At 43.7% G+C, this 24,019-nt stretch overlaps 1 protein-coding gene across 2 annotated transcripts in view; it reads left to right on the plus strand.

Annotated features, from left to right (window-relative positions):
* ANO2 (anoctamin 2) overlaps window positions 1–24,019 on the plus strand; it is a 305,404-nt gene that overhangs the window by 276,991 nt on the left and 4,394 nt on the right. For both annotated transcript variants that reach the window (XM_045187067.3, XM_045187068.3), the window contains 4 exons: window positions 10,441–10,593; window positions 10,904–10,956; window positions 12,914–13,095; window positions 23,389–23,494. In XM_045187067.3, coding sequence (XP_045043002.2) covers window positions 10,441–10,593; window positions 10,904–10,956; window positions 12,914–13,095; window positions 23,389–23,494 — 494 coding nt within the window. The remainder of the gene's footprint in view (window positions 1–10,440; window positions 10,594–10,903; window positions 10,957–12,913; window positions 13,096–23,388; window positions 23,495–24,019) is intronic.

The raw sequence follows: 24,019 nt of genomic DNA on the forward strand, positions 1-24,019 counted from the left end.
GGAATTTGGCATAAAAACATAAGCCTCAATTTAATCTTGTAAGAGTTTACTGACAAGTTCCAAAAGACTCTCCTGGTAAAGTTTTATCTCCACTTTATCAGATAAATCAGTGATGCATTTGTCAGTTTTTGCTCCCCTGAGCACCAAGGCCCAGGTTCGTGTTATTCACTAAATGGTGGTGGGAGCTTCTTGAGGGCAAGGTTTATGTCTTATTTTTTCACAGCATTTCACCACAGGCCCTGGCATACAGTAGGTGCTCAATAAATGTTTGATGAAGAAGGAAGACAAAAGAATGAAAAAGGTCATCCTTTAGTGAGGACCTTGAAGATAAAGGGATAGTTGGACTTTATGGACATCATTGTTCATCAGAACTCTCTAGGTACACTGACTGCATTGATTTAGCTGGGACAGTTTACCCCCTTTCCTGCCTCCAGGGGCAAAGATTCCTTATTTTGAAGTGCTTGTAATTAGGGAATGCTATCCTCTTAAATAAGAGCAGTTCTCCTACAACAACTCAAAATAATGGACCTACTATCTAGGTAGTTTTGGCAAAACCCCTGATGTTAGTCAACTACTGCTATGATAACGCTTTATAACAAATACCCCTAAAGTCTCAGTGACATACAACTGAGACAGAGAATAAAGAACAATGGAAAGAGCTGGCTCCAGACATCACTAGGTACCCTACCCTGGAAAATACCAGGTAAAAGTGGCCTCTTATTAGAGAATAGAAGGGACTGAGGCTTCTGATAGAATGATGACTTAGATGACACCCAAGATTCTTTCCAACTCTGATATTCTTTGGTCATGGGTGGTAGGGATCACACTGGGTAAATTTCAAGCTTCCCGCAGAGGCTGAATATATAAAACTAGTCCCAAGGGTGCCTTAGCTGTAAGTGATAAAATATTCCAGAATATTTGCCCAACCATCAGCACTGAAGCCTACATACTCTGTCTCAGAACTCCAAGTGTTTGTGCTACAAGGCAATGGCTCCAAGAACCAGGAAATTCCTTTCCCTGGGCCATCCTGTTTATACAAACTGAGTCATCCCACTGGATAATCAGGCATCTGCCATCTTCTCCAAATGACACCTGAATGCATTTCAGGCAGTATCCAGGGGTGCATTCCAGTATTTCTGGAAAGTAGCGTGAGTCACAGGTCATTCCTCTCCTTTTGCTTCTGAAGTGTACATTGTCTGTCATTATCTGTGATAGGAGTCTCTCTCCCCATGAACACTTAAAAGAAAAGGAAGGATGTGTCTGGATACCACATCCCTCGGTGTACCACAGGAAAGCTCCTGAGAGGCAGGCGATGCCCAGTCAGTGCATGACAAATGAACGAAAGAATGAATGAATGAATGAATGGCAGTCTTTTAAGTTAAATCTTAATGAAAACTCCATCATTTTCCAATTCCTCTTCTCATTTTAACAACTAGGGAGCTCAGAGTGAACTTTGTTGCTCAACTACAGCCCTATTATGGGCTGTAGAGTTTGCACATTTGTTTCTCCCTCCTTTCTCTGTACTTTATTTCCTTTTTTCTAAAATTCCATAAATCTAATTTGTGTTCTTTTGTTTGACTTTTTCATAGCCTTTTGGGAAGATGTAAGGGCAAAGGAATAAAGCAAACAAAGGTCCTCAGTTATGATTTGTTGCTCGGGAACATCTTTTTCAATCATGAGTAGTTTCATTGACCTTTCACCTCACTGACCGTGTGACCACAGCCCAAATGAGTAGGTGGAAGGATGGATGGGTGATAAGAAGGAGGGATGAGTAACTGGCCCTCACATTCTTATTTTGCAGGTGGGTAAAGTAAACGAGAGTGAGTAAGCCAGGTCATTCCTTGGTTCACTCAATAAACATTTACCGGAAATTCGCCATGCTGTTCCCTGGAAATCAGAAATGTAACTGTAGATCTTATCGAATCAGTTCTGTCTAGTTTTGAGAAGCTGAACCAGGTCCACTGATGAAAGGTTTTTGAGGTGGCTTAAGTGCAGGGCGGATGGGAGGAATGACACAGAAAAGGAAAGGGGTAGAAGACATGTACATGTGAATAAAGACAGTTTGGAGAATGAAAGTTTTGTATAATAACATTAAAAATCAGATTGTATTACAGAAGATCCAGTAAAGGAAACCTCAGATATGTGAGAGTAATGAGGGAGGGGGAAGGGACAGTGTTGCATTAGGGTTGAATATTTACTTTCTTCTGTGGTAAAAAGACATTGAATTTGATTGGCATCACAAACTAGTTTCCCAGCTTCATGGACTGGTAGTAGGTGTGTGTCCCCAGGAAAATTATTTCCCCTCTCTGAGACTCAGTTTTCTCACCTATAAAATGGAGATCATGATACTTGGTATTGAAGATTATTTGTAAACCTGAGAGCATGTGGCCCTCGCATGATGGATGAAGCTCCATAATTTCTGAGATTTGGAGTTTTGCTTAGAGGACATGGAAGGGAAATAATGGGCCGATTTTTCTAGAAGACCATAGTGTCCATGCCTTTAACTGCTTCCTGTCCACATTCTCCTGCCCTTTTCTGTGGCCATCAGCAGGGTTTATCTCTGAAGGCTCCCATGACGCTACCTTTGTTCCCAAGGCAGAGAAGAGGGCTTCTTATGGACTGGTCTGTATCACACTGCCAACTTGAGATTCACTGTTTTAAAACTAGACTTTGACTTCTTGAGTAGCAGGACTCTCAATAAGTCATTGGTTCTCTCTGCTTCTGAAGAAGCTAACATTCTACCATTGATGTGGGGATGAGGAAAAAGTGAGGGCTAAGTCTCCTTTAATCACCAACAAATGAAGAAAATGTGTTTTACTGATCTGTCCCAGTGTTACATTGAGTTGTATGCAGTAAACTCAATACTTAAGCTGCTAACGTCAAGCATGTTCCTTCCTGTTATGACTTTCAGGATTTCTGAATTGAGCCTGATCCATTGTATAAATTCCAGGGGACTCCATGCAGATTGAAAGGGAATTCCACTTATTGTTTTTATTTCCTAAGTAGTTTGTGAATTTGGATCAGCAAATTTGCAGGAAAGATAAACCACGTAGCAAACCTTCAGATGCCTCTTTTATTTGTTCATCAAGTCAAGTCTGGTGGTAGTGAATCTGTGAAGCCTTCATGGACCTACTGGTGAGAGTGAGTAACTCCCACCCCAGTGGTCCCTTGCCCTCTGTTAATGCTACCCTCAGAGCTCTAACTCCATGACACATGCAGGGTTTGTTTACGTGTCAGCCTTCCACACTGCATACTCTGAGCTCTTGGTAGGATGACACAGCAATCCGGTAATCTTTGTTTTCTAGCAATGAGCATGGTGCACAGGATATAGAATGCGCTCAATAAATGAGTGCATGAATGAATGATGAATGATGGGCATCGAGAATCCTCTTATATTTCTGTTAAGACTTCTACTGTTTCCCTAAGCAAGAGAGCAGGCATGTCAAACTCATTTTCACCGGGGGCCACATCAGCCTCGCGGTTGCCTTCAAAGGGACAAATGTAATTTTACGACTGTATAAATGTAACTACTCCTTAACAGTTAAGTGAGAGCTTGGTGCTGCTGCCAGGTAGAAACAAGGTGCCGGGCCAGATAAAACAAGGCAGAGGGCCGGATTCGGCCTGCGGGCCTTGTGTTTGCCACCTGTGCAATAGAGGACCACGCTAAAGAACCAGCTCATGCCTGTCTTCTCATTATCTTAGTCAATCAACATTTGCAATTCTTTTTTATACTGGACACAGCCTTGAAATATGGGTTAATGAAGTAAACAGTGATGACTTTCCCTGGCTGTGTTTTTTTGTAAGTGTTTATATTAAAGAGTCATTTCTAGCTGAATCTTTTGAGTATCTGCCTCCTGGGTTAGAAGACAAACTCACAGCAGTATGTCCCTCAGTTATGCATTTGCTTATTGCTTATTAGTTTTCAATCTCCTTAAACAGACTGTGTTGCTTTCACTAAACTATGGAAAGTTAAAAGCAAAGCTATAGTTATTTTCATTAGAATTAGACTCTCCCAACTGACTTTTTACTCCAACTTTCTTCAAAGTCTTCTGTGCAAATTCCCTCACTGAGAACTGCTGTGTGGAGTGTTTGTACTTCATGTCTTCATCTCGCCTCACCATCACTAATGCAATGCTTTCCGTTCACACAGTTCAGTTGTCTGCCTCTTACTGTGTGTTTTGTGTTTACAGCTGGTGAAAATAAGTTTGTATTTGTGAAACAGATAACCTCTGAGCATCTGCTGTGGGGGTGGGGGCCACACTAAGTGGTGAGGATTCAGAAAAGAATCAAATATGTTCATGGTCTCAAGGGGCTTACCATCTAGAGAGCAAGTCAAATCAACAAATAGAGTGACATGTGCAAAGCGTTATGGGAGTGAAGGGAAGAGATGCCCATGGTGCCCATTGGGTAAGGTGGTAGGGACTAGGGTGGAGGACAGTCCTTTGAGTGAAGGTTAGGTTTGAGTTGAACCTGAAAGATAAATAGTAATTCATCCAGCAGACAAGGAAAGAGGGGAAATTACAGACAGTTGTAGTATGTACAAAGGCTCAAATATGTGGAAAGCATGGTGAGTCTGGGGAAGTACAAATGGTTTTGAAATGGTTGGGAGATAGTCAGAGTTGATCTCTAAGCATAGCAGCTAAATATTAGCCCTGAGACCAGAGCATAGATGGGTAAGAAATGTGTCTGGAAAAATAACTTAGGGTCAGGTCACAAAGGGTCTTGAATGCCAGACCAAGGATTTGGACTCCTGTGATGTATGAATGAGTGAGTGAGAGAGAGAGAGAGAGAAAGAGTGTGGGGGGGGGGGGGAGGGAGAGAGAGAGAGGGAGAGATGGAAATGTAGGTATTTTCACTGCAGAATTTTAAATAAACATAAATAAACAAATAAATAATCAGAATTGCGTTCCATCACGTGATTTTCTACCAGTTGCAGCCAGTCCACTCTATTCTGCCTTTTTTTCCCCTTTAAGCAGATGGTCCTGGGATGTCATTGCTGGATGCCATCTTGTTTAATTTAATCCACTCCTCTTTGTTATTTTAACCTCAACCCAGGTAATCAAGGCCAAGATTTTAATTGTCTCCAGCATCAGGCAGTATAGGGCTGGTGGTTATTTTAAAAAGTCCCTGGCTGCTGGGAGTGAGAAGAGAAAACCAATGGGGCTTGTGCCCAGGGGTATTTCCGGTCCTTGTGCGTCCAGCTCAGCATTTCTGGGGCACTTTACAGCAGGCTTTGTAAAGATTTAGCTGAAAATCAACTATGGATTCCTCCTTAATTGACTTGGCTAGGTTTAATCTGTTATTTATTGGTCAAGCCAAGCTGGCTTCTATTATGTTGCGCACTGAGGATTTCTGGCGTTGCTCTTATCCTAATGGAGGCTGGCTGTTTTTAGAAGCAAATCTTGGTGTTAGTGAAGGCCGGTATCATTGTGTCCTCTGAAGTGAACCCGGAAGGACACCCATCTGATACAGCATTTAGACCTCTGACTACAAAGAGTGAGTCTTGGATTTGGCAATTATATGCTACAAGGTTATGTTTTGTTTTTGTTTTTTATTTTTTTCTCCCTAAGATACAACAAAACTTCCTATTAGTTTCTGCCTCTTTGGGTTGATTCATGGAAATGCTGAGGGTCCCCAGTTCAAGGAGGCAACACCTACAGCAATGGGACATTTTCAGAGAGTGGCTTCTCTTGACCCAGGAGAACAGGGAGTGACCTCAGCAGATGGGAAAACAGTACCCTGTCACTCCAGGCTCACACCTGGCCTTTGCTGAACCCCCTTTCTTGAGGCTGCCCAGTCCTGAACACACAGGCTTACATGGCTGGGGAAAGAAATGAGACATTGTGTTGTGAGTTGAGATAATTTATGGGCACTATTAGCATTGAACCATCACTAGAAGTTGTTTGTGTCAACAGAAGAGGGACCAAGAGAGCCTGTGTCTGGAGAGTTTGTGAAGGTAGGAAAGCAAACTGTCAGGGCAAGCCCAGCGGAGGGGGTTCACGTCTGCCTCTGCAGTTCGTGTGAAAGAAAGGAGAGGAGTGGAGAGTCCCATTTTTCCTATAACCCTGGAAGGACGTTGGATTTCCTAGAGCTATTTGCATGAGTGTGGTGAGGGCATGCTGTATATAATTATGTTCACTCAGAAGTAACCTGCCCCTTCCCCACTCCCATCAGTCACCTTGCCAAGCCCTTGTTGGGGCCTTTGAAGAGTGTACAGTTTTGCTGGAGGAAGTCACTTATGGGAAGAACATTTGCACTTACAGAGCTAGCTCATAGAATCAAGATCAACTTAGAACTCTATAAACAAAGATATAGTCACATATATACATAAACATAGACATGCATTTTACAGGTTTTACAAAAGCAGTCTAACATCTGTTTTGCTTTCCTTGTTAATTCCATCCCCCTTTACCCCCTTGGCCCTAACCCCCACCCCCAACTCTAAAATTCCTCAGCAAGGCCTCATTTAAAAGATGCTATAGACCCTGCATTTTGAAATGGTTCCCAGAGTTTGATTTTGAAGATTTCTCCTCCCCAACCTCACCCCAACCCCCTTTGGCCTTCCAGCTAGCCAGGCCATCATTCCATGGCCCAATCTTGACAGATCTGTGCCTTCTGGTGCATCTTGCCACCAACTAGCTCCTGTCAGTCTCCCAGGGCCTGCTGAGCATTCACTGGGCATCAAGGCCAATGGCAGTGACAGGGTATATCAGAGCAATAACACAGCTGTGGGCACAAGCAACCTAAGGCCAAGAAGCCATTGTGCAAAAGGCCCCTGCCTGTTCTCTCTCATAAAGCCTCTGCTATGATTAGGGCTGTCCCTCTGTGAACTTTTATTTATTTTATTTTATTTTTTATTTTTGTATTCTGGTTTTTCATTCTTTATTTGAATGTTCTAGAATGACAATTTTCAACTGACCTGCCACAAAAATCTTTAAAACATACAATACCTGACCATTTAGTCAGAGGCACTGACCTCTTTTCCCTTAGATTGTAAAGTTAAAAAAATGACAAGAGTCAACACACACAAAAATTGGTTTAATTTTTAATGTTGGTTCTAGTAAATGACCCAAAATTAAAAATTAAACCATTTTTTGTCAGATTGGCAAAAAAATAATATATATTTTTTGTGTATCATAGAATTTTAGTAATTAGTTTATGTGTGCCATGAGATGAAAAAGGTTAAACGTCACACTGTTCTAGAATCTTGAGTCTTGTCCAACAGAACGAGAATCTTGGCATCAGAGCAAATCAGACCTGAAGGGCATTTAACCCGTTCTCTTCCCTTTATCGAGGAGGATGCTGAAGCCCATTGCAACAGAGAGAACTGCCCAAGGGCATGTGGCCAGTGATATCCGGGAGTAGCAGTCAGACCTCCTGACTTGTTCAGTGCTTTCACCTTAAAGTGGTGTTTGTTTAGCATATAAGTACGCAGTATACATGGTCTGTCCTGGAAGCATTCATCCATGTACTATAAAAAATAGAGACATTTATTGAAGAAGATACAAGAAACATTGTACACAGGACAATGACACCTCAGTCCCCTTCGAAGTAGGCACCTTGGGACCTCACACAATTCTTCCAATCACCATGAGCTGCCCCATTGTATTTTCCTGAATCTCATCAATGGTCTGAAATCTCTTTCCTTTCAAAGGTGATTTTAGTTTTGGGAAAAGCCAGAAGTCATAGGGTACCAAATCTAGGCTGTAGGGGGCTGAATCACCTGGGTGATTTGATGTTTTGCAAAAAAACTCTGCACTAGACGTGATACATGAGCAGGCACATTGTCATGATGAAGCTGCCAGTCACCAGTTACCCATAGCTGTGACCTTCTGAATCATCCAAATAGTTCCTACAGAGGACTATTCAAGCTTAATGCAAAATTTGATGCAGATTCTTTAGTCTACTCTCTCAGTCATTTTGAATGCAACAGCCACACAATACACGTGCTCACTCAATGGCGTCTACCACCCCCACTGACTAGTACAGTGAAGTCATCATTGTTCACACATGTGCATTCCAGTCCACTCTCCTTGGCTGCCAGGTTACATCAATGTCACACAAACCTTTCTCACTGTGTTAACAATGGTAGGACTTTTTCCAAACAGACTTTGTACATTGCAGCCCTCTGTATGTGTTGGTATTTATTCCAGTAAGAGTAAAATGACACATAATAGGTTACATTATTGAACAAGTATTAAGTGGCGGGCACTGTTCTAAGCACTTTGTATGTGCAATAACATTTACCCTTATGACAACCCTATTAGGTGGGTCATGTTATTGTCATCAATTCACAGTTGAAATACCTGAGACACGGAGAAGTTAAAAAACTTACCCTTAACATATTTTATTTATTTATGTATTTATTTTTGGAGAGGGGGGAGGGAGAGAGAGAGAAACATCAGTGTGACAGAGAAATATGAACTGGTTGCCTCTCATATGTGCCCTGACTGGGGACTGAACCCACAATCCAGGCATGTGCCCAGGAGTCAAACCCATGACTTTTTGCTTTGTGGAATGACACCCAACCAACTGAGCTACACTGGTCAGGGCTGGGGAAGTCCTATTAGATTGAGACTTTTCTGGAATTCGGGACTCTATTTGCATCAGCAAGTAGGTACTCAGCCTCTGGAATGGATGAAGCCCCTGCCTTTCTAGTGGGAAATAAAGACATGTGAGTAGATCAGTCACAGCAGCACTCAGTGATGGCTGCAACAGGCATGCATAAAAGGTGGCAGGAGGCTAAGGAGGGTGTAGTGGGCTTCACCAAGGAGTTAGCCTTTGAGTGGCCTTGAGGATGCATAGGAATTTGCTAGCTGGAGAGTGAGTGCTCGTGCACAAATGGATGGAAGGACCTAACGCGTTCAGGGGAAAATCAGGAGGGTGAGAAGTTCAGAGTGCTAGGAGGCAGAAGCATGATGGCTGTGGGAGAGATATTGGCAGATGGGGTCAGAGAGGCAGGTTGGGAGCAGACTGTAAAGCACCTGCGTCCCAACATCAGGAATTTGGATTATGTCCAGTTCATAGAGGGGATCCAACAGAAATTTTATGAGTGAGGAAGTGACAGAATCAGGACCAAAGAGATGGCAGAAGCTTGGGAAGGCTGGAGACAAGGAAACCAGTGAGGAGGTTGTGGAGGTTGTCCAGGTAGAAATGAGGGCCTGGACTGCTTACAGCCATCTGATTGGCCCAGTCTGTCTACACTTCAGTCTTCCTACTGCTTCCATCACTTGGAATGTTCTCTTTAATCCAGTCTTGCTGGAACTATAGGCCCTTCAAGACTAAGCATAGGTGTTCGATATGGAGACTTTCCTTAGTACCCACCCTGACCAGGCTTGTGCTCTCCCTCCTTTGGCGCTCCACTGTCTCTGATACATTCTTCTATCTCCCTGGACACACATAAAATCGTGTCGCACATCTTTATGTACATTTCTCTTTTCTGCTTACACCCAGCTTCTTGAAGGCAGAACCAGACCTTTGCCTCCTTAAATACTTGGCACAGTGCCTGACATTCACTGAACTCTCAATAAATGTAAAATGAATGAATAAATGTTCTAAATAAAGGCGGTGACAATGGATATAGAGAGAAAAGGCCAAATTTAGGAGATGATATTTTTAAGTTATATCAGGGATTGGAAAACCATGGCCCACGGGCCAAATCCAGCCCGCTTCTCTACTGCATTTGTAAATAAAGTTGTTTTGGAACACCGCCAACCCCATTTGCCTACATTTTGTCTATAGCTGCTTTCATGCTACAATGGCAGAGTTAATTCTTTGTGACAAGATCAGATGGCTTACAAATGTAAAAATGTTTACTCTCTGGACCTTTGCTGATAAAGCTTGTCAACCTTAGAGTTAGGTGGCCAGGATTTGTGACTGGAGATAAAGGGTGATGGAAAGGAAAGTGACAAGACTTCCTTTTCTCTTATCTCCTCACTGTGCCTAGTACAGTGCTTTGCTCCCAAGTGATGGCCTTGACCCATAGGCCTGCAGGAACTGAGAAATGCCCATGACTGTGGGGCAGGAAGGAAAGGGAGCCTAAGAGAATAAGGTGGGAAAGAGACACCTTAGGAAGAGACCAGGGCTCTGGCTGATATGGCTCAATTTGTTGGAGTGTCCTCCCATAGGCCAATAGGTCATGAGTTCAATTCCTGGTCAGGCACCTACCTAGGTTGTGGGTTCAGCCCCCAATTGGGTACGGCACGTATGAGAAGGCAACCAATCAATGTTTCGCTGTTATTGATGTTTCTTTCCCTCTCTCTCCCTTCCTCTCTCTCTCCAAAGGCAATGAAAAAACGTCCTTGCGTGAGGATAAAAAAAAAAATTAAAAACAGAACAAACAAAAATGATGGAGAGACTAGGGTCATAAGGTACAAGGCAGAATTGATCTAAGTCCTGCTTCTCCCTCATGAAGCTTCTCATGCCTGTGCTCTCTTTCAGTCGTCCAATTTGGCTTTGTCACCCTCTTTGTGGCCTCCTTCCCTCTGGCACCTGTGTTCGCCCTCCTCAACAATGTCATTGAAGTACGGCTTGATGCAAAGAAGTTTGTCACGGAGCTGAGACGGCCAGATGCTGTGAGAACCAAAGATATCGGTATGCCCCCTGCTTGGAGTCGGTGGAAGAACCATCCCTGCCCCTCCACACTGACAGGAGTCCAGAGTGTTGGGGAAGCCTTTGCCTCTTCACCCCTCTGTGCTCCTCATCCTCAGATCTCAGGTACTGACAGGCCTTCAGTGGCTACGTTACAGGGGAGCACCTAAACCTCTCTAGACAAGCCCACTCCTGGGGAGCCCAGAAAACCTTCTCTGGTAGTGTCCCTGCAAAGCATCACTCTGAGCTGCAAGGCTGTCATCACTGGGCCAGTGGTGGGAGTGAGCCAGACACCCTCCTTTCTGTCTTACAGGGATCTGGTTTGACATTCTCTCGGGAATCGGCAAGTTCTCTGTTATCAGCAATGTAAGTGCTTATATTCATGACGCCCTAGCACTGTGGGAAGGCCTTTCCTGAGGGGCTGAGGCCTTCCAAGCAGGACATGAGCCCTTGTTACATTTCAGCCTTTTCCATTTGGAGCTTTATTTAAAGCAGCTCCCTGGTTAATAATGCATACAAGCCTTTCTGATTCATCATGCTGTTGCCAGAACAATGCCACTTAATTGTTAATTTCACTAAGAGAAAGAAGGGTAATTACCCACCCACCAGAATGCAAAACTTTGCCTTAAAAGCCAAAATCAGGTCTTTGCTCAGAGCCAAGACTAATGAGGAAAGAATTCCTCGTATCTATCCATCTCTTTCCTTTCTTTTCTACTCCTGAGCTAAACAATACCTGGAGCGTTGCCCAGGCTGCAATTCCTAATTACGGTTCCTCCAACTTGTCATTGTGAAGTCTTAATTATCCCCATGGACTCTGGCACTGCAGAGATGAAGATAGGACATGGAAGAAGAGGGGTCCTACCTGTTGTGACCTCCTTAACTACCTTGCCAGACATGTCCACATTTCAAAGGAAATCCTGCTGGGCCCAAGCCAACAGTTCCTTTTGCTTCTGCCTTCTGTACAGATGGTGGCCAGGCAGGGCCTCCTCTTCCAGTCTCCCAAGAATATATCAGCCAGCTCAGTGAACACCAAGAAATCCATAGCCTGCTTTCCCTTGGGAGAGGAACGCTGACTCTGGCTGGGACCTGGTTCCCTAGTAAGAACACATAAAATGGCTGGAGAGGTGTGAGGGGAGGCAATGGGAATCAGCGCATTGCGTTTTTTAACGTCTGATGTAGGAAACACACATTTTGAGAAACAAGGTGCAATTTGGAAAAATTTAGGTCAATAGCTAATTGGGAGTTGTGTCTATGAAAAAAAAAAAAAAGGCCCTCAGTATAAGCACTTTCCACCGATGCAATAGAAGGAAATTGTACTTCCCCGGCCTCTCTCGGGCTGTTTCACTTAACTGTAAAAATGGGAGAGGACAAGAGTACCCGCAACTAGGGCCACTCTGGAGGTTAAATGTGATCATTAAAGGCCAGCTAACCAGAGCTCAGTAGTGGCAGCTGTGATTATTATACGTATGTTACTCACACTCAGATATGATAATGGCCATCCACAGTCATGTACACATTTAGGAAAAACCACCTAAACTACATTTTAAAAAAGGGCTTTAATTGTTGCCGTGGAACATAGTATAAACACTTGCCAAAAAGATTTAAGATTTTCTTTGCAGAAAGGACCTCCCCATTCAAACACGGACTCATTCATTCGTCATTTGGTTTGCTCCATAGACGTCTATAGAGAGCTTAGATATGCCTGCCGCTGCGTTGGCTGTGTGTGTTCCATCCAGCAGAGCCCATTCATTTCCCCTCTGTGTCTCACTTTTTCTAAGTAAAATGAATGAAAGAACCAGTTCCATTATACAATGTGCCAGACAGTGCCAAAGGTAATGACCAATTTGAGGGAATTGAGGAACCATGTCCTTGGTATTCCTGGCTTTCTGGTGTCACTCAGGGGCAGATGTACCTGGTCATTCAGAGTCCTTGCCTATGGTACCTAAGTGACATTTTCATTACTGTGGGTAATTTTCTCAGAAAAACTTCCATTCTACTTTGGATTGACCAGTACCAAATATCTCAGAGGTGATTTATTCCCTCCAGCACCAAATGGTCCAAAATGGCTTAACATCCTTCGCTACAGTGGTTGTAACTTACTCTCTTAACAGCCAGTGTCTTACGGATTTACTTACACATGTCAAAGATGGAAAAGCCAGGTAAGTCAGCTGCATGAGCTGAGACAAGGACTTCTGTGTCAACTAGAGCAGCACCTCTGGAAGGGAAGCCCAAGAGGGGACAGTGTGTCAGCCAGGTGGAACTGTGCCACCTGGACAGCATCCACCCTGACCTCTCCTCAGGCACTGTTGGTTTTGTTCCTCAGGCTTTTGTCATTGCCATCACCTCCGACTTCATCCCCCGCCTTGTGTACCAGTACGCCTACAGTCACAACGGGACTCTGCACGGCTTTGTGAACCATACCCTCTCCTTTTTTAACGTCAGCCAGCTGAAGGAGGGAACGCAGCCTGAGAACTCACAGTTTCACGAGGAGGTTCAGTTCTGCAGGTAAAGTAATCATGAAGAGGAGAGAAATGGAGGACCTTGACTGGGAGAGCCAAATAATTAGCTGGATGACCTAGACTTAGATCATTCCCCTTTCTCCTACCCCATACCTAATTACTATAAATCCATTTCCATGAATCAACAAATACTTATTGAGTATTGAGTGCCTTTCGCTAGACACTGTGAAGTAGAAAAAGAAGTATATAGCCTCGTCTTTACCATCAGAGGGCTTATGGTCTGGTTGGGAAGAAAACAAGCAGGACAGACAGAAAATAGCAGGCTATTCAATAATTATATCTAGTATGGACCATAAACATTGTGGCTATTCAGAGAGGGAGATCAGTGTTGGGTAGCATGGACAGGGGAGGCTTCCGGGCGGCACCAAGAGGGATTCTAGAACAGAAAAAGTGTATCCTAGATGGGGAGTCAGCATGGGCAAAGTCATGGGCGTGGGGATGAATCTGGGGTGTTTGGGACTCTGCATGACTTTGTCAACCATACCCTCTCCTTTTTTAATATCAGCAGCTAGATGATTTAGTTAGCAAAGGGAATGCTTAAGAAAACAATAAAGAATTATATATATATACATATGTATATATATATATATATATACATATGTATATATGTGTGTGTGTGTGTATATATATATATATATATGTGTGTGTGTGTGTGTGTATATTCATTCCTAGGATAATAAAAGCCAAAAATGTTGTTGAACTTGGATAGGATAAAGTAGTTGATGGGAAATTTTGAAATCTTACAGGAATTTTAATGTGATGTAATAGGAAGATATTGATAGTGACAAGGAATGATAGAATGAAGGGTAGGCTTAGGAAAATTGATCTGTTCTTAGAGAGGAAGATAAACTAGAATTGGGGGAACTCAGGGAGGGCAGCTGAGCTGCTGTATCATTTAGACATGAACCATGATGGAAACAGACCAGGGTGGTGGAGGAGGAAGAGAAGATGAACTATTTTATTAACATATTGCAAAGTTGGTGACCAGAAACAGAGAGTCTTAGTCCAGGATATCTCCAAAGTTTGGAGTAAAGTCAGAAGACTAGAAAATTGTGGATCCATTCACAGAGATGGGGAAGATGCTAAGTGAATCTGATTTTATGGTACCTGTGATGAATTTGATTTTAATCATTTTGTTTTGATAATAATAGTAGGAAATCTGAGGGGAAATTTTCAACTAACTTCTAGACACGCTAAGCTGGAATTCCAGAGAGGTCTAGATGAGAGTTATGATTAAAAGCCATTAACACAGGGATCATTGAAGCCCCCAAAATTGGAAAACTCTCCACTATTTATGCATGAAGGCCAAATGAAGAGAAGATCAGAGGGGACTAAATTATTTAACCCTTTTGTACTCTGGTGAAATGATAGTCCCCATAAAGGACTTAATCAAGAATCATACCTCATAAATTAAAAAAAAAATAGAAAAATAAATTCAACAAAAATGAAAATCTAGGAAAAGGCATTGTTGGGAAAATACAGGGCTTTCCCAGACCATCCCCAGTGGTATCTGAAGTCAGTGGTGCCAGCAAAGTATCTGCATCAGCTGTGCTTGCAGCAGTGATGACCCCGGGCATGTCTGTCGTGCTTTCCCACCGGGGACTCCTTGGTATTCGAGGTCAGCCATTGGTAAGATGGCTGCTTCAGTTCAGATTCAGTCTGAGACTACAAAAGAGAGAGAAAAAAGTTGATCTTCTAACCCACATGACTCCGTTAAACAGCCTTATTAATTTGTGATTTAAATAGAAGGGTATTCTGGACCCAGGACCAATAACTTTAGGGTTCAACTCCAGCCAACCAAGAAAAGACTCAAAATCAGAGACCAGATCTAAGAACAGATAAGTAAATTTGTTCATAGATATCAATTTGTAGCAGGCTCAGTGTTTCAGGAATTTTCATATCTGGGCCTATAAGACTCTGGCTCTTAGACTAAAGTTGTACCCAGGGGCCACTCCTCTGTGTGTCCATGGTGCTGGCATTTGGTCTGTGGACCCAGCAGACATAGTTCTACTGGTCAGAGAGGGTCTATACCAGCTCTAGGCCACTTCTGGTAGCATCTAGATCTGCTCCAGCAGGGTCCATGGAGTCAGTCAATAGGTTTGTATTAAATAAGCACACACTGAAAGGTGAGAATTAGACAATCGTTTTAAGAACTGGAAGGTAGCGCAGAAATCATCTTGGTGAAACTCCTTATTCTTCTATATAGAAATAAACTGAGGCTTTGAAAGTTGAAGAGTTCTCCAAGATTACAGAGGTTTCTAGTGACATATCCCAAACTAGAATTCACATCTATCCAACAACAGAAGCCTCCATCCCTATGTGCGGAGAGGGAACAACACTAGTGTGACTTACTGTGTGGGGAAGCAACACTCTCTGCTTCTTTAGTTGGTCTAGAATCACATGTTTGTCCAGAACACTGAGGTTCTCTGACCTTGCCCTGACCATCAGATCTTCCAGTAACATATATGAACATGATTTCCAGATATATCAGTGGCCTAATTTGCCTTAAACACAAAGGGACTTTAATGACCCCCATATTGAAAGTTGAGGGTAGGCCTAATTTTAGGCAAGTTTGATTCAATCAAGTCTGCACCAACCAAATCTTTCTCCATCTGCCAACCCCATTCCAACTGATGTTGACTATAGTTTCAGGATCTGTGCAAATGCCAGCATCTACAGGCCAGCAGGATAAAAAGCCCATACCTCTTTCCCAACAACCCCAGAAAAAGTCATTGAAGCTCATGGACTACGATCAGTATGCAAGCCCTACCCAGAACCAATCATGCCCTACCTGTAACCAGAGAAACGTGATGCTCTCCATGGCATTTGGGGCCACTGGGGTTGGGCTTGGGGGTGAAATCAGCTCCAACTGAAGCACATGATCTCTGAGGTGGAGGTAGTTCCCTAGTGAGAAGACAAGATGGATGGATACCACTCAGCTAAAACAAAAAATGCCCAGGACATCAGGTGTTAGCACACATGGAGCAGAACAAGCTGTCTTGTATCTGCTTTCAGAGTCACTGGATTTTTCAGCCAGTTGTAACCCCCCCGTAACTCTTCCCTCCATTGTTTCCATGCAAGTAGATGGGATCATAGCTTATCTGTGGCCCATTTTTAAAAAATTCTGTGACTGAGTGGCAGAATTATTAATGGGTGGATGCATAGGAAGTGTATTCTATATTTCTGCCAAGAAAATTTATTCACAGAAAATAAATCATTCCAGATTCAAACCAAATTGATTTTTGGAACATCAGATTATTTTTTCTTTATTCAGTGCCAATGGGAATTATGGGTTCACTAATATGACTGGTTTTGAGATCTTATTATAAGCTTGACATTGGTGATATGATAGGGAATAAGACAAAGTGCCTCCCTCGAGGAGTCTAGATAGAGGAGATGAGTAAGTAAATAAGCAGCTAAAATATAGCTTTCATCAATAGTGTCCATATAGGGATCTCTGATGGCCCCGAGGACAGAGGCCATGCACCTGGCTCAGACTTAAGTGTTCAGGCAAAGCTTCAAGGGAGGCAGAACCTGAAGAATGATCAGTACAAGAGCGGCCAGCGGATCATCTTGTTGAAACTCCTCATTCACATGACCACACTGGCCTGGGTCGTGAGTGGGGTGGGAAGAGCAATGATGGATGGTAAAGGGAGTGTTCAGCGGAGAAGGGGTCCGGGGAGAGCAGTGGTTTCCAGGTGGAGGCGTGAGTTTGTGCTCAGTGGTTGGGGATAGAGTGAGAGAGGTCAGCTAAGAGGAGGCTGGAAGGAGGCACAAAAACCAGACTAAGCAGAGTATGCTGGTCATTTGGAGGTATATGGATTTCCCCTTGAGGCAGCATGAAGCCACTGAGGGGGTTTAAGGGAGCAGTGATGAGCTCAAACTTTTCCTTGGTGTTACCTCTGACCGTAGTGTGAAGACTAGCAGGTTACATTAGAAATAAAGAGATACCCTACTCTAAAGTGTGGGCAGGTGTCTAGAGAACAAGGTCAGCATATCATCTAGACAGACCCTATCAAGTAGGTATATTTTGCCAGCTACCCTTCCTAGATGGGTGAGAATTGTTGATGAAAATCTCTGCATCAGATGGGTCCTACTCAACTCACACTGTGTGAACTTGTCTGGGTCATCAAATTCTCTAGAGATTTAGGAAGTGGAGGCATAACCTACTGATGTCTTTGTATGGTGGGAATTGTCAGTGACTAAAAATAGAAATAAAGAGAGAGAGGGAGAGGAAAAGGGAGAAAGGGAGAGACAGAGATTGGAAATGAGAAACGGAGACAATTCCGTAGCTAGCCCCAAAGCCTGTATTTAAAGCTGCTCCTGTAGTGGGAAATGAAGTTTGCCCTGATTTTCTGGCAAATAGTGTTGGGAACTCAATGACCCTTCTTATTCTTAGCTTTCAGTGACCTCTGGAGATAAATGTGGTCAAATAAAACTGAGGTCTCCAGCCGCCACCCAGCCTCACCAGGGAAGAGGTATCTTAAAAATAGCAGTAAAAGTTAAGGCAAGTCTCCGGCTGCCCGTTTGAGATGCATTCCCAGCATTTCTGGAGCAATGTTGGCCTGAACCATCTAACCGCTCTGGCAGGGCTGCTCCATAAACAGGCCTCTGACGTCAATCTGCAGCATGATTAGCGCCCATTTGACAAGGTCGAAGGACCACTGTGTCCTGGAGGATGGATGATGGCTTGGGCTCCGGGCTAAGCTGGAAGGAAGCAGAGAGATCAGCAGGGCAGGGCCTGGCCTGGGTTCTGGGTCTCAGAGCTGGAGGAGCCGACCTGGGCCTGGTTAACCCAATGGGCCTGTTTGGAGGTGCTGAGGCTGAAGAAACTGCATTCTTGGGTAGCTCCTGCTGGGGTTTTCTGCAAGCGCCTAAGTTCTTTCATATCCCGAGGTGCTGTAAAATTCTTTGAAGAGGCGAATTTCCCTCCAGCCCATGGCTGCCTCTCATCTGCTTCTTGCTGAAACCAGAGGTAAAGTCAGCTTTTCCGGGTGTTGCCTTTCCTGATCTTTATCAACCGCTGGATTGATGTGGTTCTCATTAGTTCCTAATTGGCTGTACTGTTTTCCCTTGTTAAAGGCCAATTTCAAAAGGCAGTTTTAAGTAGCTCAGATGGTATGAAAATAGTGTATATAATTGTATTCAGTATTAATATACCAATAATTTCCACTGGGGCTATTAAAACATTTTACATACCAGTGTTTGGAGTTGAACAATGAATTTGTAATGTAACTAAAGCCTGATTTAAAAAAATTACTGATTGTTGGTGATGGAGTCCTCAGTTTGTTGTTCAGGCACCCTTCCTGCCCGCAGTGATTTGTTACTGTGAGTTGTGGCAGGTGGCACTGTCACTGGTCACCCCTGAAAGTGAGGATGGGACGGGGACATCTGACCAGGAGTCTGTCTTCCCTCTCTGCACCTCAGTTTGCCCGTCTGTAAAAATGAGGACTTGGAATAAATAATCTCTAAAGATTCTTCTCTGCTTTTAAAAAGTAATAGTTAATGACACATGTAGTATATTAATCGATTCCTATAACAATTCTAAACATTACAGGCAACCTCTCCAACTCTGTCCCACCTCCGCCCTAACCCCCGCCTGGTCCAAGGCTTCTTCCCAACAGTAACCAGGGAGATACGTTTGTGTGGGTCTTTCTCAGACACTTTCCCATGCGTTTACATAACAGGAGTGGGTAGAGCCTTTAGGTATTGCTTCTTGGGTTTGTTTTAGAATAAACATAATATATTTTTAATTAATGGGAACCTTATATATTTAGGTAATATATTCCCCTCAATCACTATGATTTTTCTTAGTGTTAGATCTAGGTAAGATCTTAATGTAATCTTAAAGCTAAAACATGTTGATTTTTGTACCAGTTTCACTTATTGTTTGCGAGTGTGTCTCAGTTAACACTATAATTTTGCTCCTGGAAGCTTAGTATAACAATGTATTTGAGTCAACTGAATATTGCTATTAATGATATATTTTTTGAAATTATGAATTTTTCCCCTATAATTTTATGTGTGTGTGTGTGTATAAAGACTCTCTTCTCAGCCCCCTAATTCTGTATGTATGTATATTCATAATTCTGTATGTGTGTATATATGTATGTATGTATACACACATATGTATATACTACACATTATATAAATCACATAATTTAAGTATATTTAAATTACATTTAAAATGTATATATTATATACTTGATATATTATTTACATTAATTGTTAATATATATAAATTATGTTATATTTTTATATAAATATAAGGAAAAGGCTCTCTTTTCAGCCCCAACCCCAGTCACTCTCTCCCAGTAGAAACCATCGTGTCTATTTTCTGTGGAAGTCTCCAGAAGTCACACTCACATGTGTGATCTTACTTAATTCTCACTGACTGACTTTGATGTTCAGTGCACATACATACACACATGGAGGCGTGTGCTTATTCACGGTTGGGGTGAGAGAGCCGGCGTTTGTGCCGTCTGTGCTCTCAGTGCTGCGGGACATGTTCTGGTCTCTCCCCTTGGGGATTAGAGGGCTGAGGGTCAGAGACGTGGCGTAACTTCCTCGGGGTCTCACCGCTAGTAAGTGGCATCGTCACTCCAAGTGCACACTTGTGGCTTAGACACTCCAGTTGTTTCATTATGAAAGATTCTCCTTGTTAGAAGACTAAAGAGAACTCTCAAAATTAACATTAAGTCTCAAAGAAAATAAAGGACTGGAAGGGTGAGGGTGATATCTAGGAATGGTTCTTAAAATTATATCCGTGAGCTTAAATCCCAGGCAGCAGATGCAGGGAGCGACCAGATATGGGGTCCCCAGTGCTTGGCTGCTTAGTGGGACTGCAGGAGAACCAAGCTCCTTAAATCAGGGGAAAGGGTCTGGTTTCAAAAAGCACTTGAGCTGATGGGAATGGAGCAGAAGTTAATCCCCACCAGCCCGAGGCCGGCCTACACGTACATGGACAGAGCTCCTGAGAGAAGCCCCTTGCCGTGGTGGCATTGGTTGACTCTTTTTGATCCATCTCAGCCTCACGGGAAACCTGGAGGCTTGAGGACCTCAGAAATCTTCCTGGAAAGCCAGGAGGAACTGGCAGCAAGAGTGCTTGTGCGCTGTCCTCTTTCGACAGAAGGAGTGTAGTTCATACGTTACCTTCAGTCAAAGGAGAAAGAATAGCTTCTGTTTACTGCGTGTATTTGTCTGATAGATCAGGCGGTGTGCTGAGTGCCTTCCCCTGGCATTTCATCTTCGTTACACCTCTGCGAGATGCAGAGAGTTGAGGCCCGTTTCATAGGCGATGGCCTTGGCCATCAGAGTGTTAGGCCGCTTTGTAGAGGGCATGGCACTGAAGTGGTGAAGGTGGCAGCAAAACACCTGACTCCAAAGCCCAAGCTTTTTGCCGATTCTGTTTCTTGGGCTTGGAAGCAAAACAGACAAAGCAGACAACTGTCACCATGGTGGACATAATTAAGTCTATTAACCATTTTGTCTTTTATGGACCTTTCTAGTCTTACAACTATTTATGTCTTGTTTAATTAGTGTCTTCTAGTTACTCAGTGAAAACATTTGATAAACTTCACTTCTTAGGATGAAGTTTGTTTTTCAATTATGATATCTGAATTTATATTGCAGTGTAAACAACCAATCATTTACCTGGTGGCAGAGGCTTACCAGAATCACTGTGTTGCAAACTATGAGTCGTGGTTCATTAGTAGGTTATGAAATCAATCTAGTGAGTCATGATCAGCATTTTAAAGAATAGAACAGAGTAAGATAGGATGGAATAGAATAGAATAGAAAGAATAGAATAGAATAGAATAGAATAGAATAGAATAGAATAAAAAAATATCAGTTCAGTGCACACAGCAAGAGTAAGCATCTTTTGTGTAATTTTCATTTCAGCGACATATATTTTTGTGTGCATTAATTTAAAATATATTTTTTACTACTGTAGGTCACAGTTTTTAAAAAGTTAGCTTTGGAAAGAGAAATGTGAACAGATATACAATTCATTAAGTTGCATGTTGTTTTTTTCTGTGGCTCGCTTGTCCTGCAGTTCCTCAGAGCACCGTTAGCCCATTGGCCTAGGCGTATTTCAAGTAGAGCTTTCTGGACATATCTATATGCTAATATTTCCCCAGATCATTGATTAGATGGATGTGCCTGTTAGATTCAAAACATGTTATGGACACTCAGGGAGGGCAAAGTGACATTTTCAAAAGCTGTGGTGAGTTAGTAGCAGAGGTGGGACCAGAATTCGATTATTTATGGATTCCTTCCAGACTGGGAAAAAGCAGGGTGAGCAATGGCTCTCGTACTGAGGTCAGTGAACATCTGTTCCTTCATAGATGGAGCTAGAGAACAAGGAGGGATCAGGCTAGACCTGGGGAAGGATTTCCCGGTGGTAAGGAGTGGGTGTGTGTGTGTAACACCCCTCCTCAGAGGCCTTAAGAAGAAAGAGTAGGATCAATTCCCTTCTGCTATGGGGTCCTTTGGTGGGGAGGGGGGGGGAACAGGAGGGTGGGGAGCCAGAGTTTTTTCCCATCCCATGATGTCCTTATTCCTTTAGCCACGCTCTCACTCTCTCCCATTAGCAAGCATAATTGGAGCTGGCCGTGTTTCTGTCCTCAGCCACGGATGGATGTGATGAATGCCGTGGTGTTTTGCTAGGCTGCAGTTAGCTTTGCTTTTCATCCGAGTGTCAAACCAAGCCTGCAACAGCTGTGATCAGCTGTTGGAAAAGGGGGAGTTGAGTGTGGAGGGGGCAGCTCCTGGCCCCATGCCCAGCCCTAGTCAAATGTTTAATGTCCACCTCTCGGTTTGTCTCTTTCTGTCGCAGACTCCGTCGCTAGGCATTTTTTTTTTTTCCCTATCTTTTCATGTGCATCTCTTTGCAGTTTTTTTTTCCCTTCTTCCTTCACCTCTCCTTGGGCAATTAGAAGTCACCGTGGTTTGACATGAATCTTTCAGAACCACTGGTGCATTCAGGGTAGGGGAAGCTACAGAGAGCACCCACTTCTGCTCCCCCACGTCCAACCTGCTACCAATGGTAAGGTGCTCTATGGAGATAGGAGAAAAGCCTGAATTCAGCCAGACTTAGATTGTTGCCTTGACTCCACCTCTTGTTGGCTGTGAGACCTTGGCCAAGTAGTTGAACTTCTCTGAGCCTCAGTTCCTTCCTGTGTTACTTGGGGATTTCGATGACTGCCGGAGAAGGCAGTCATGAAGATTAAATGAGAAAACTTCCAGAAAAGTTCCCTGCTCAAGGATGGACACAAACGACCTGTTTCCCTTCCTGGCCCCTCCTCAGATGGATGCACTCAACAGCCGTGCACCCTGCACTGTGGCCCAAAGCCACCCCTCCTCTCCCTCCAACCCAGGGCTTGCTCTGATTTTACTGAGCATCAAAGCTTTGTTGAATTCCACGGAGGAAACTGTTTCATAAAGATTCATAAGTCTTCTGGTACCAGCTTTTGTCATTTTTCCAGGCTTGGAGAAAAGTGAGTCTGAAAAAATGAGCCATTTTTAGCATTAGTCATCCCAGGATGAAAAGGAAGCAGTGAGAAGAAGCCTTGGACCTCCCCATGGGTCTGAGAAAGAGGCATGAGTTCATGTCAGGCCACTGACATTTTGTTTCTTAAACCACATAGATAACCTATGACGACAGCTAGAGGATAGTACTGACCTACCGTGACTGTGAGCATCAGCCCTCCCTCACTAGCTTCACTCAGCCTTCAGCTTGGTCACAATCACTTTCCTTTGGGATCAAGAATGCGGTCATCAAGTGAGGCCAGTCCCTCTCAGGGTCGTAATTCCAGAGCAAACACCTGGGCGTGAAGCCTGGGATTGTCCGCTGGTGCCTATATCTTCACTGAGACCACAGGCTGCAAAGAACTGTACGACGGTCGGGTGTGGGCCTCTCCCTTCCCCTCCAGAACCCACAAGCTAGTGGGAACCAAGGTGGATTCACTGTTCTGGGGTCCTCTCATAATTCCCGGGCTCCTCTGGAAGGAGAATCCAGACACCAGAGGAAGCTTTTGGGAATGTCAGAGGGAGAGTAGGAAAAAGATTTCTAGTTCTGACATTGGCTTTGTGGGCATTGGTCTTTTTATTCCATGGACACTTGTTGGCTGGGCAATAGATTTTTCTCTCTACCCCCTGTTTCCCATGTTGGAGAGGCAAGGGCTTGCCTGCTGCTTTGACCCTGAAGTTTCCTTAGAGCAGTGTGCCCCTTCCTCCATCCCTTCCCTGTCTTAACACCACATTTCTCTTTGGACAGGTTTAAGGATTACCGAGAGCCACCATGGGCCCCAAACCCATATGAGTTTTCCAAACAGTACTGGTCTGTTCTGTCTGCCCGTCTGGCTTTTGTCATAATCTTCCAGGTGAGTTATTCAAATAAAGAATTGCCAATTAGAATTCAAACTTGAAGAATAAAGACAGCCATATCTCCTTGCCTGTCCCTCATCTCCAGGTTTGCATGGCACAGTGTCACACGAGGGGCCTGTGCAGGTGACAGGCAGTGAGTGCTCCCTGCCCTGGGCTGCCATGAACTGATAGATTTGCAGAAAGAGACGAAAACGCAGAGTAAGGTTACAAGACAGATGTGGAGTAAGTTGCAGGGTAGAGACAGATTCCCATTTCAATCTAAGACAATGAAAGGAAGTGGGAAGAGTAGTGGAAACCAGAGACTCAACTCTCACGCCGACAAACAGCCCCACCTGAACTTTTCTTCTGGCCTTCTCAGCTGGCTCCCTCCTTTGTGAGCGTTGTTTTAGCCCCTGAGACATCTGGTGGGAAGGGCCGTCAGAGCCATCCCGCCCTCCCTGCATGAATAGCAAACTTGAACCCAGTGATTCCTATCTCCGACAATAGCAGCAGCTCCAATTGCACCACAGTGGTTCTCTGAG

The sequence above is a fragment of the Desmodus rotundus genome, chromosome 3, assembly GCF_022682495.2.
Source record: "Desmodus rotundus isolate HL8 chromosome 3, HLdesRot8A.1, whole genome shotgun sequence".
Taxonomy (NCBI): domain Eukaryota; kingdom Metazoa; phylum Chordata; class Mammalia; order Chiroptera; family Phyllostomidae; genus Desmodus; species Desmodus rotundus.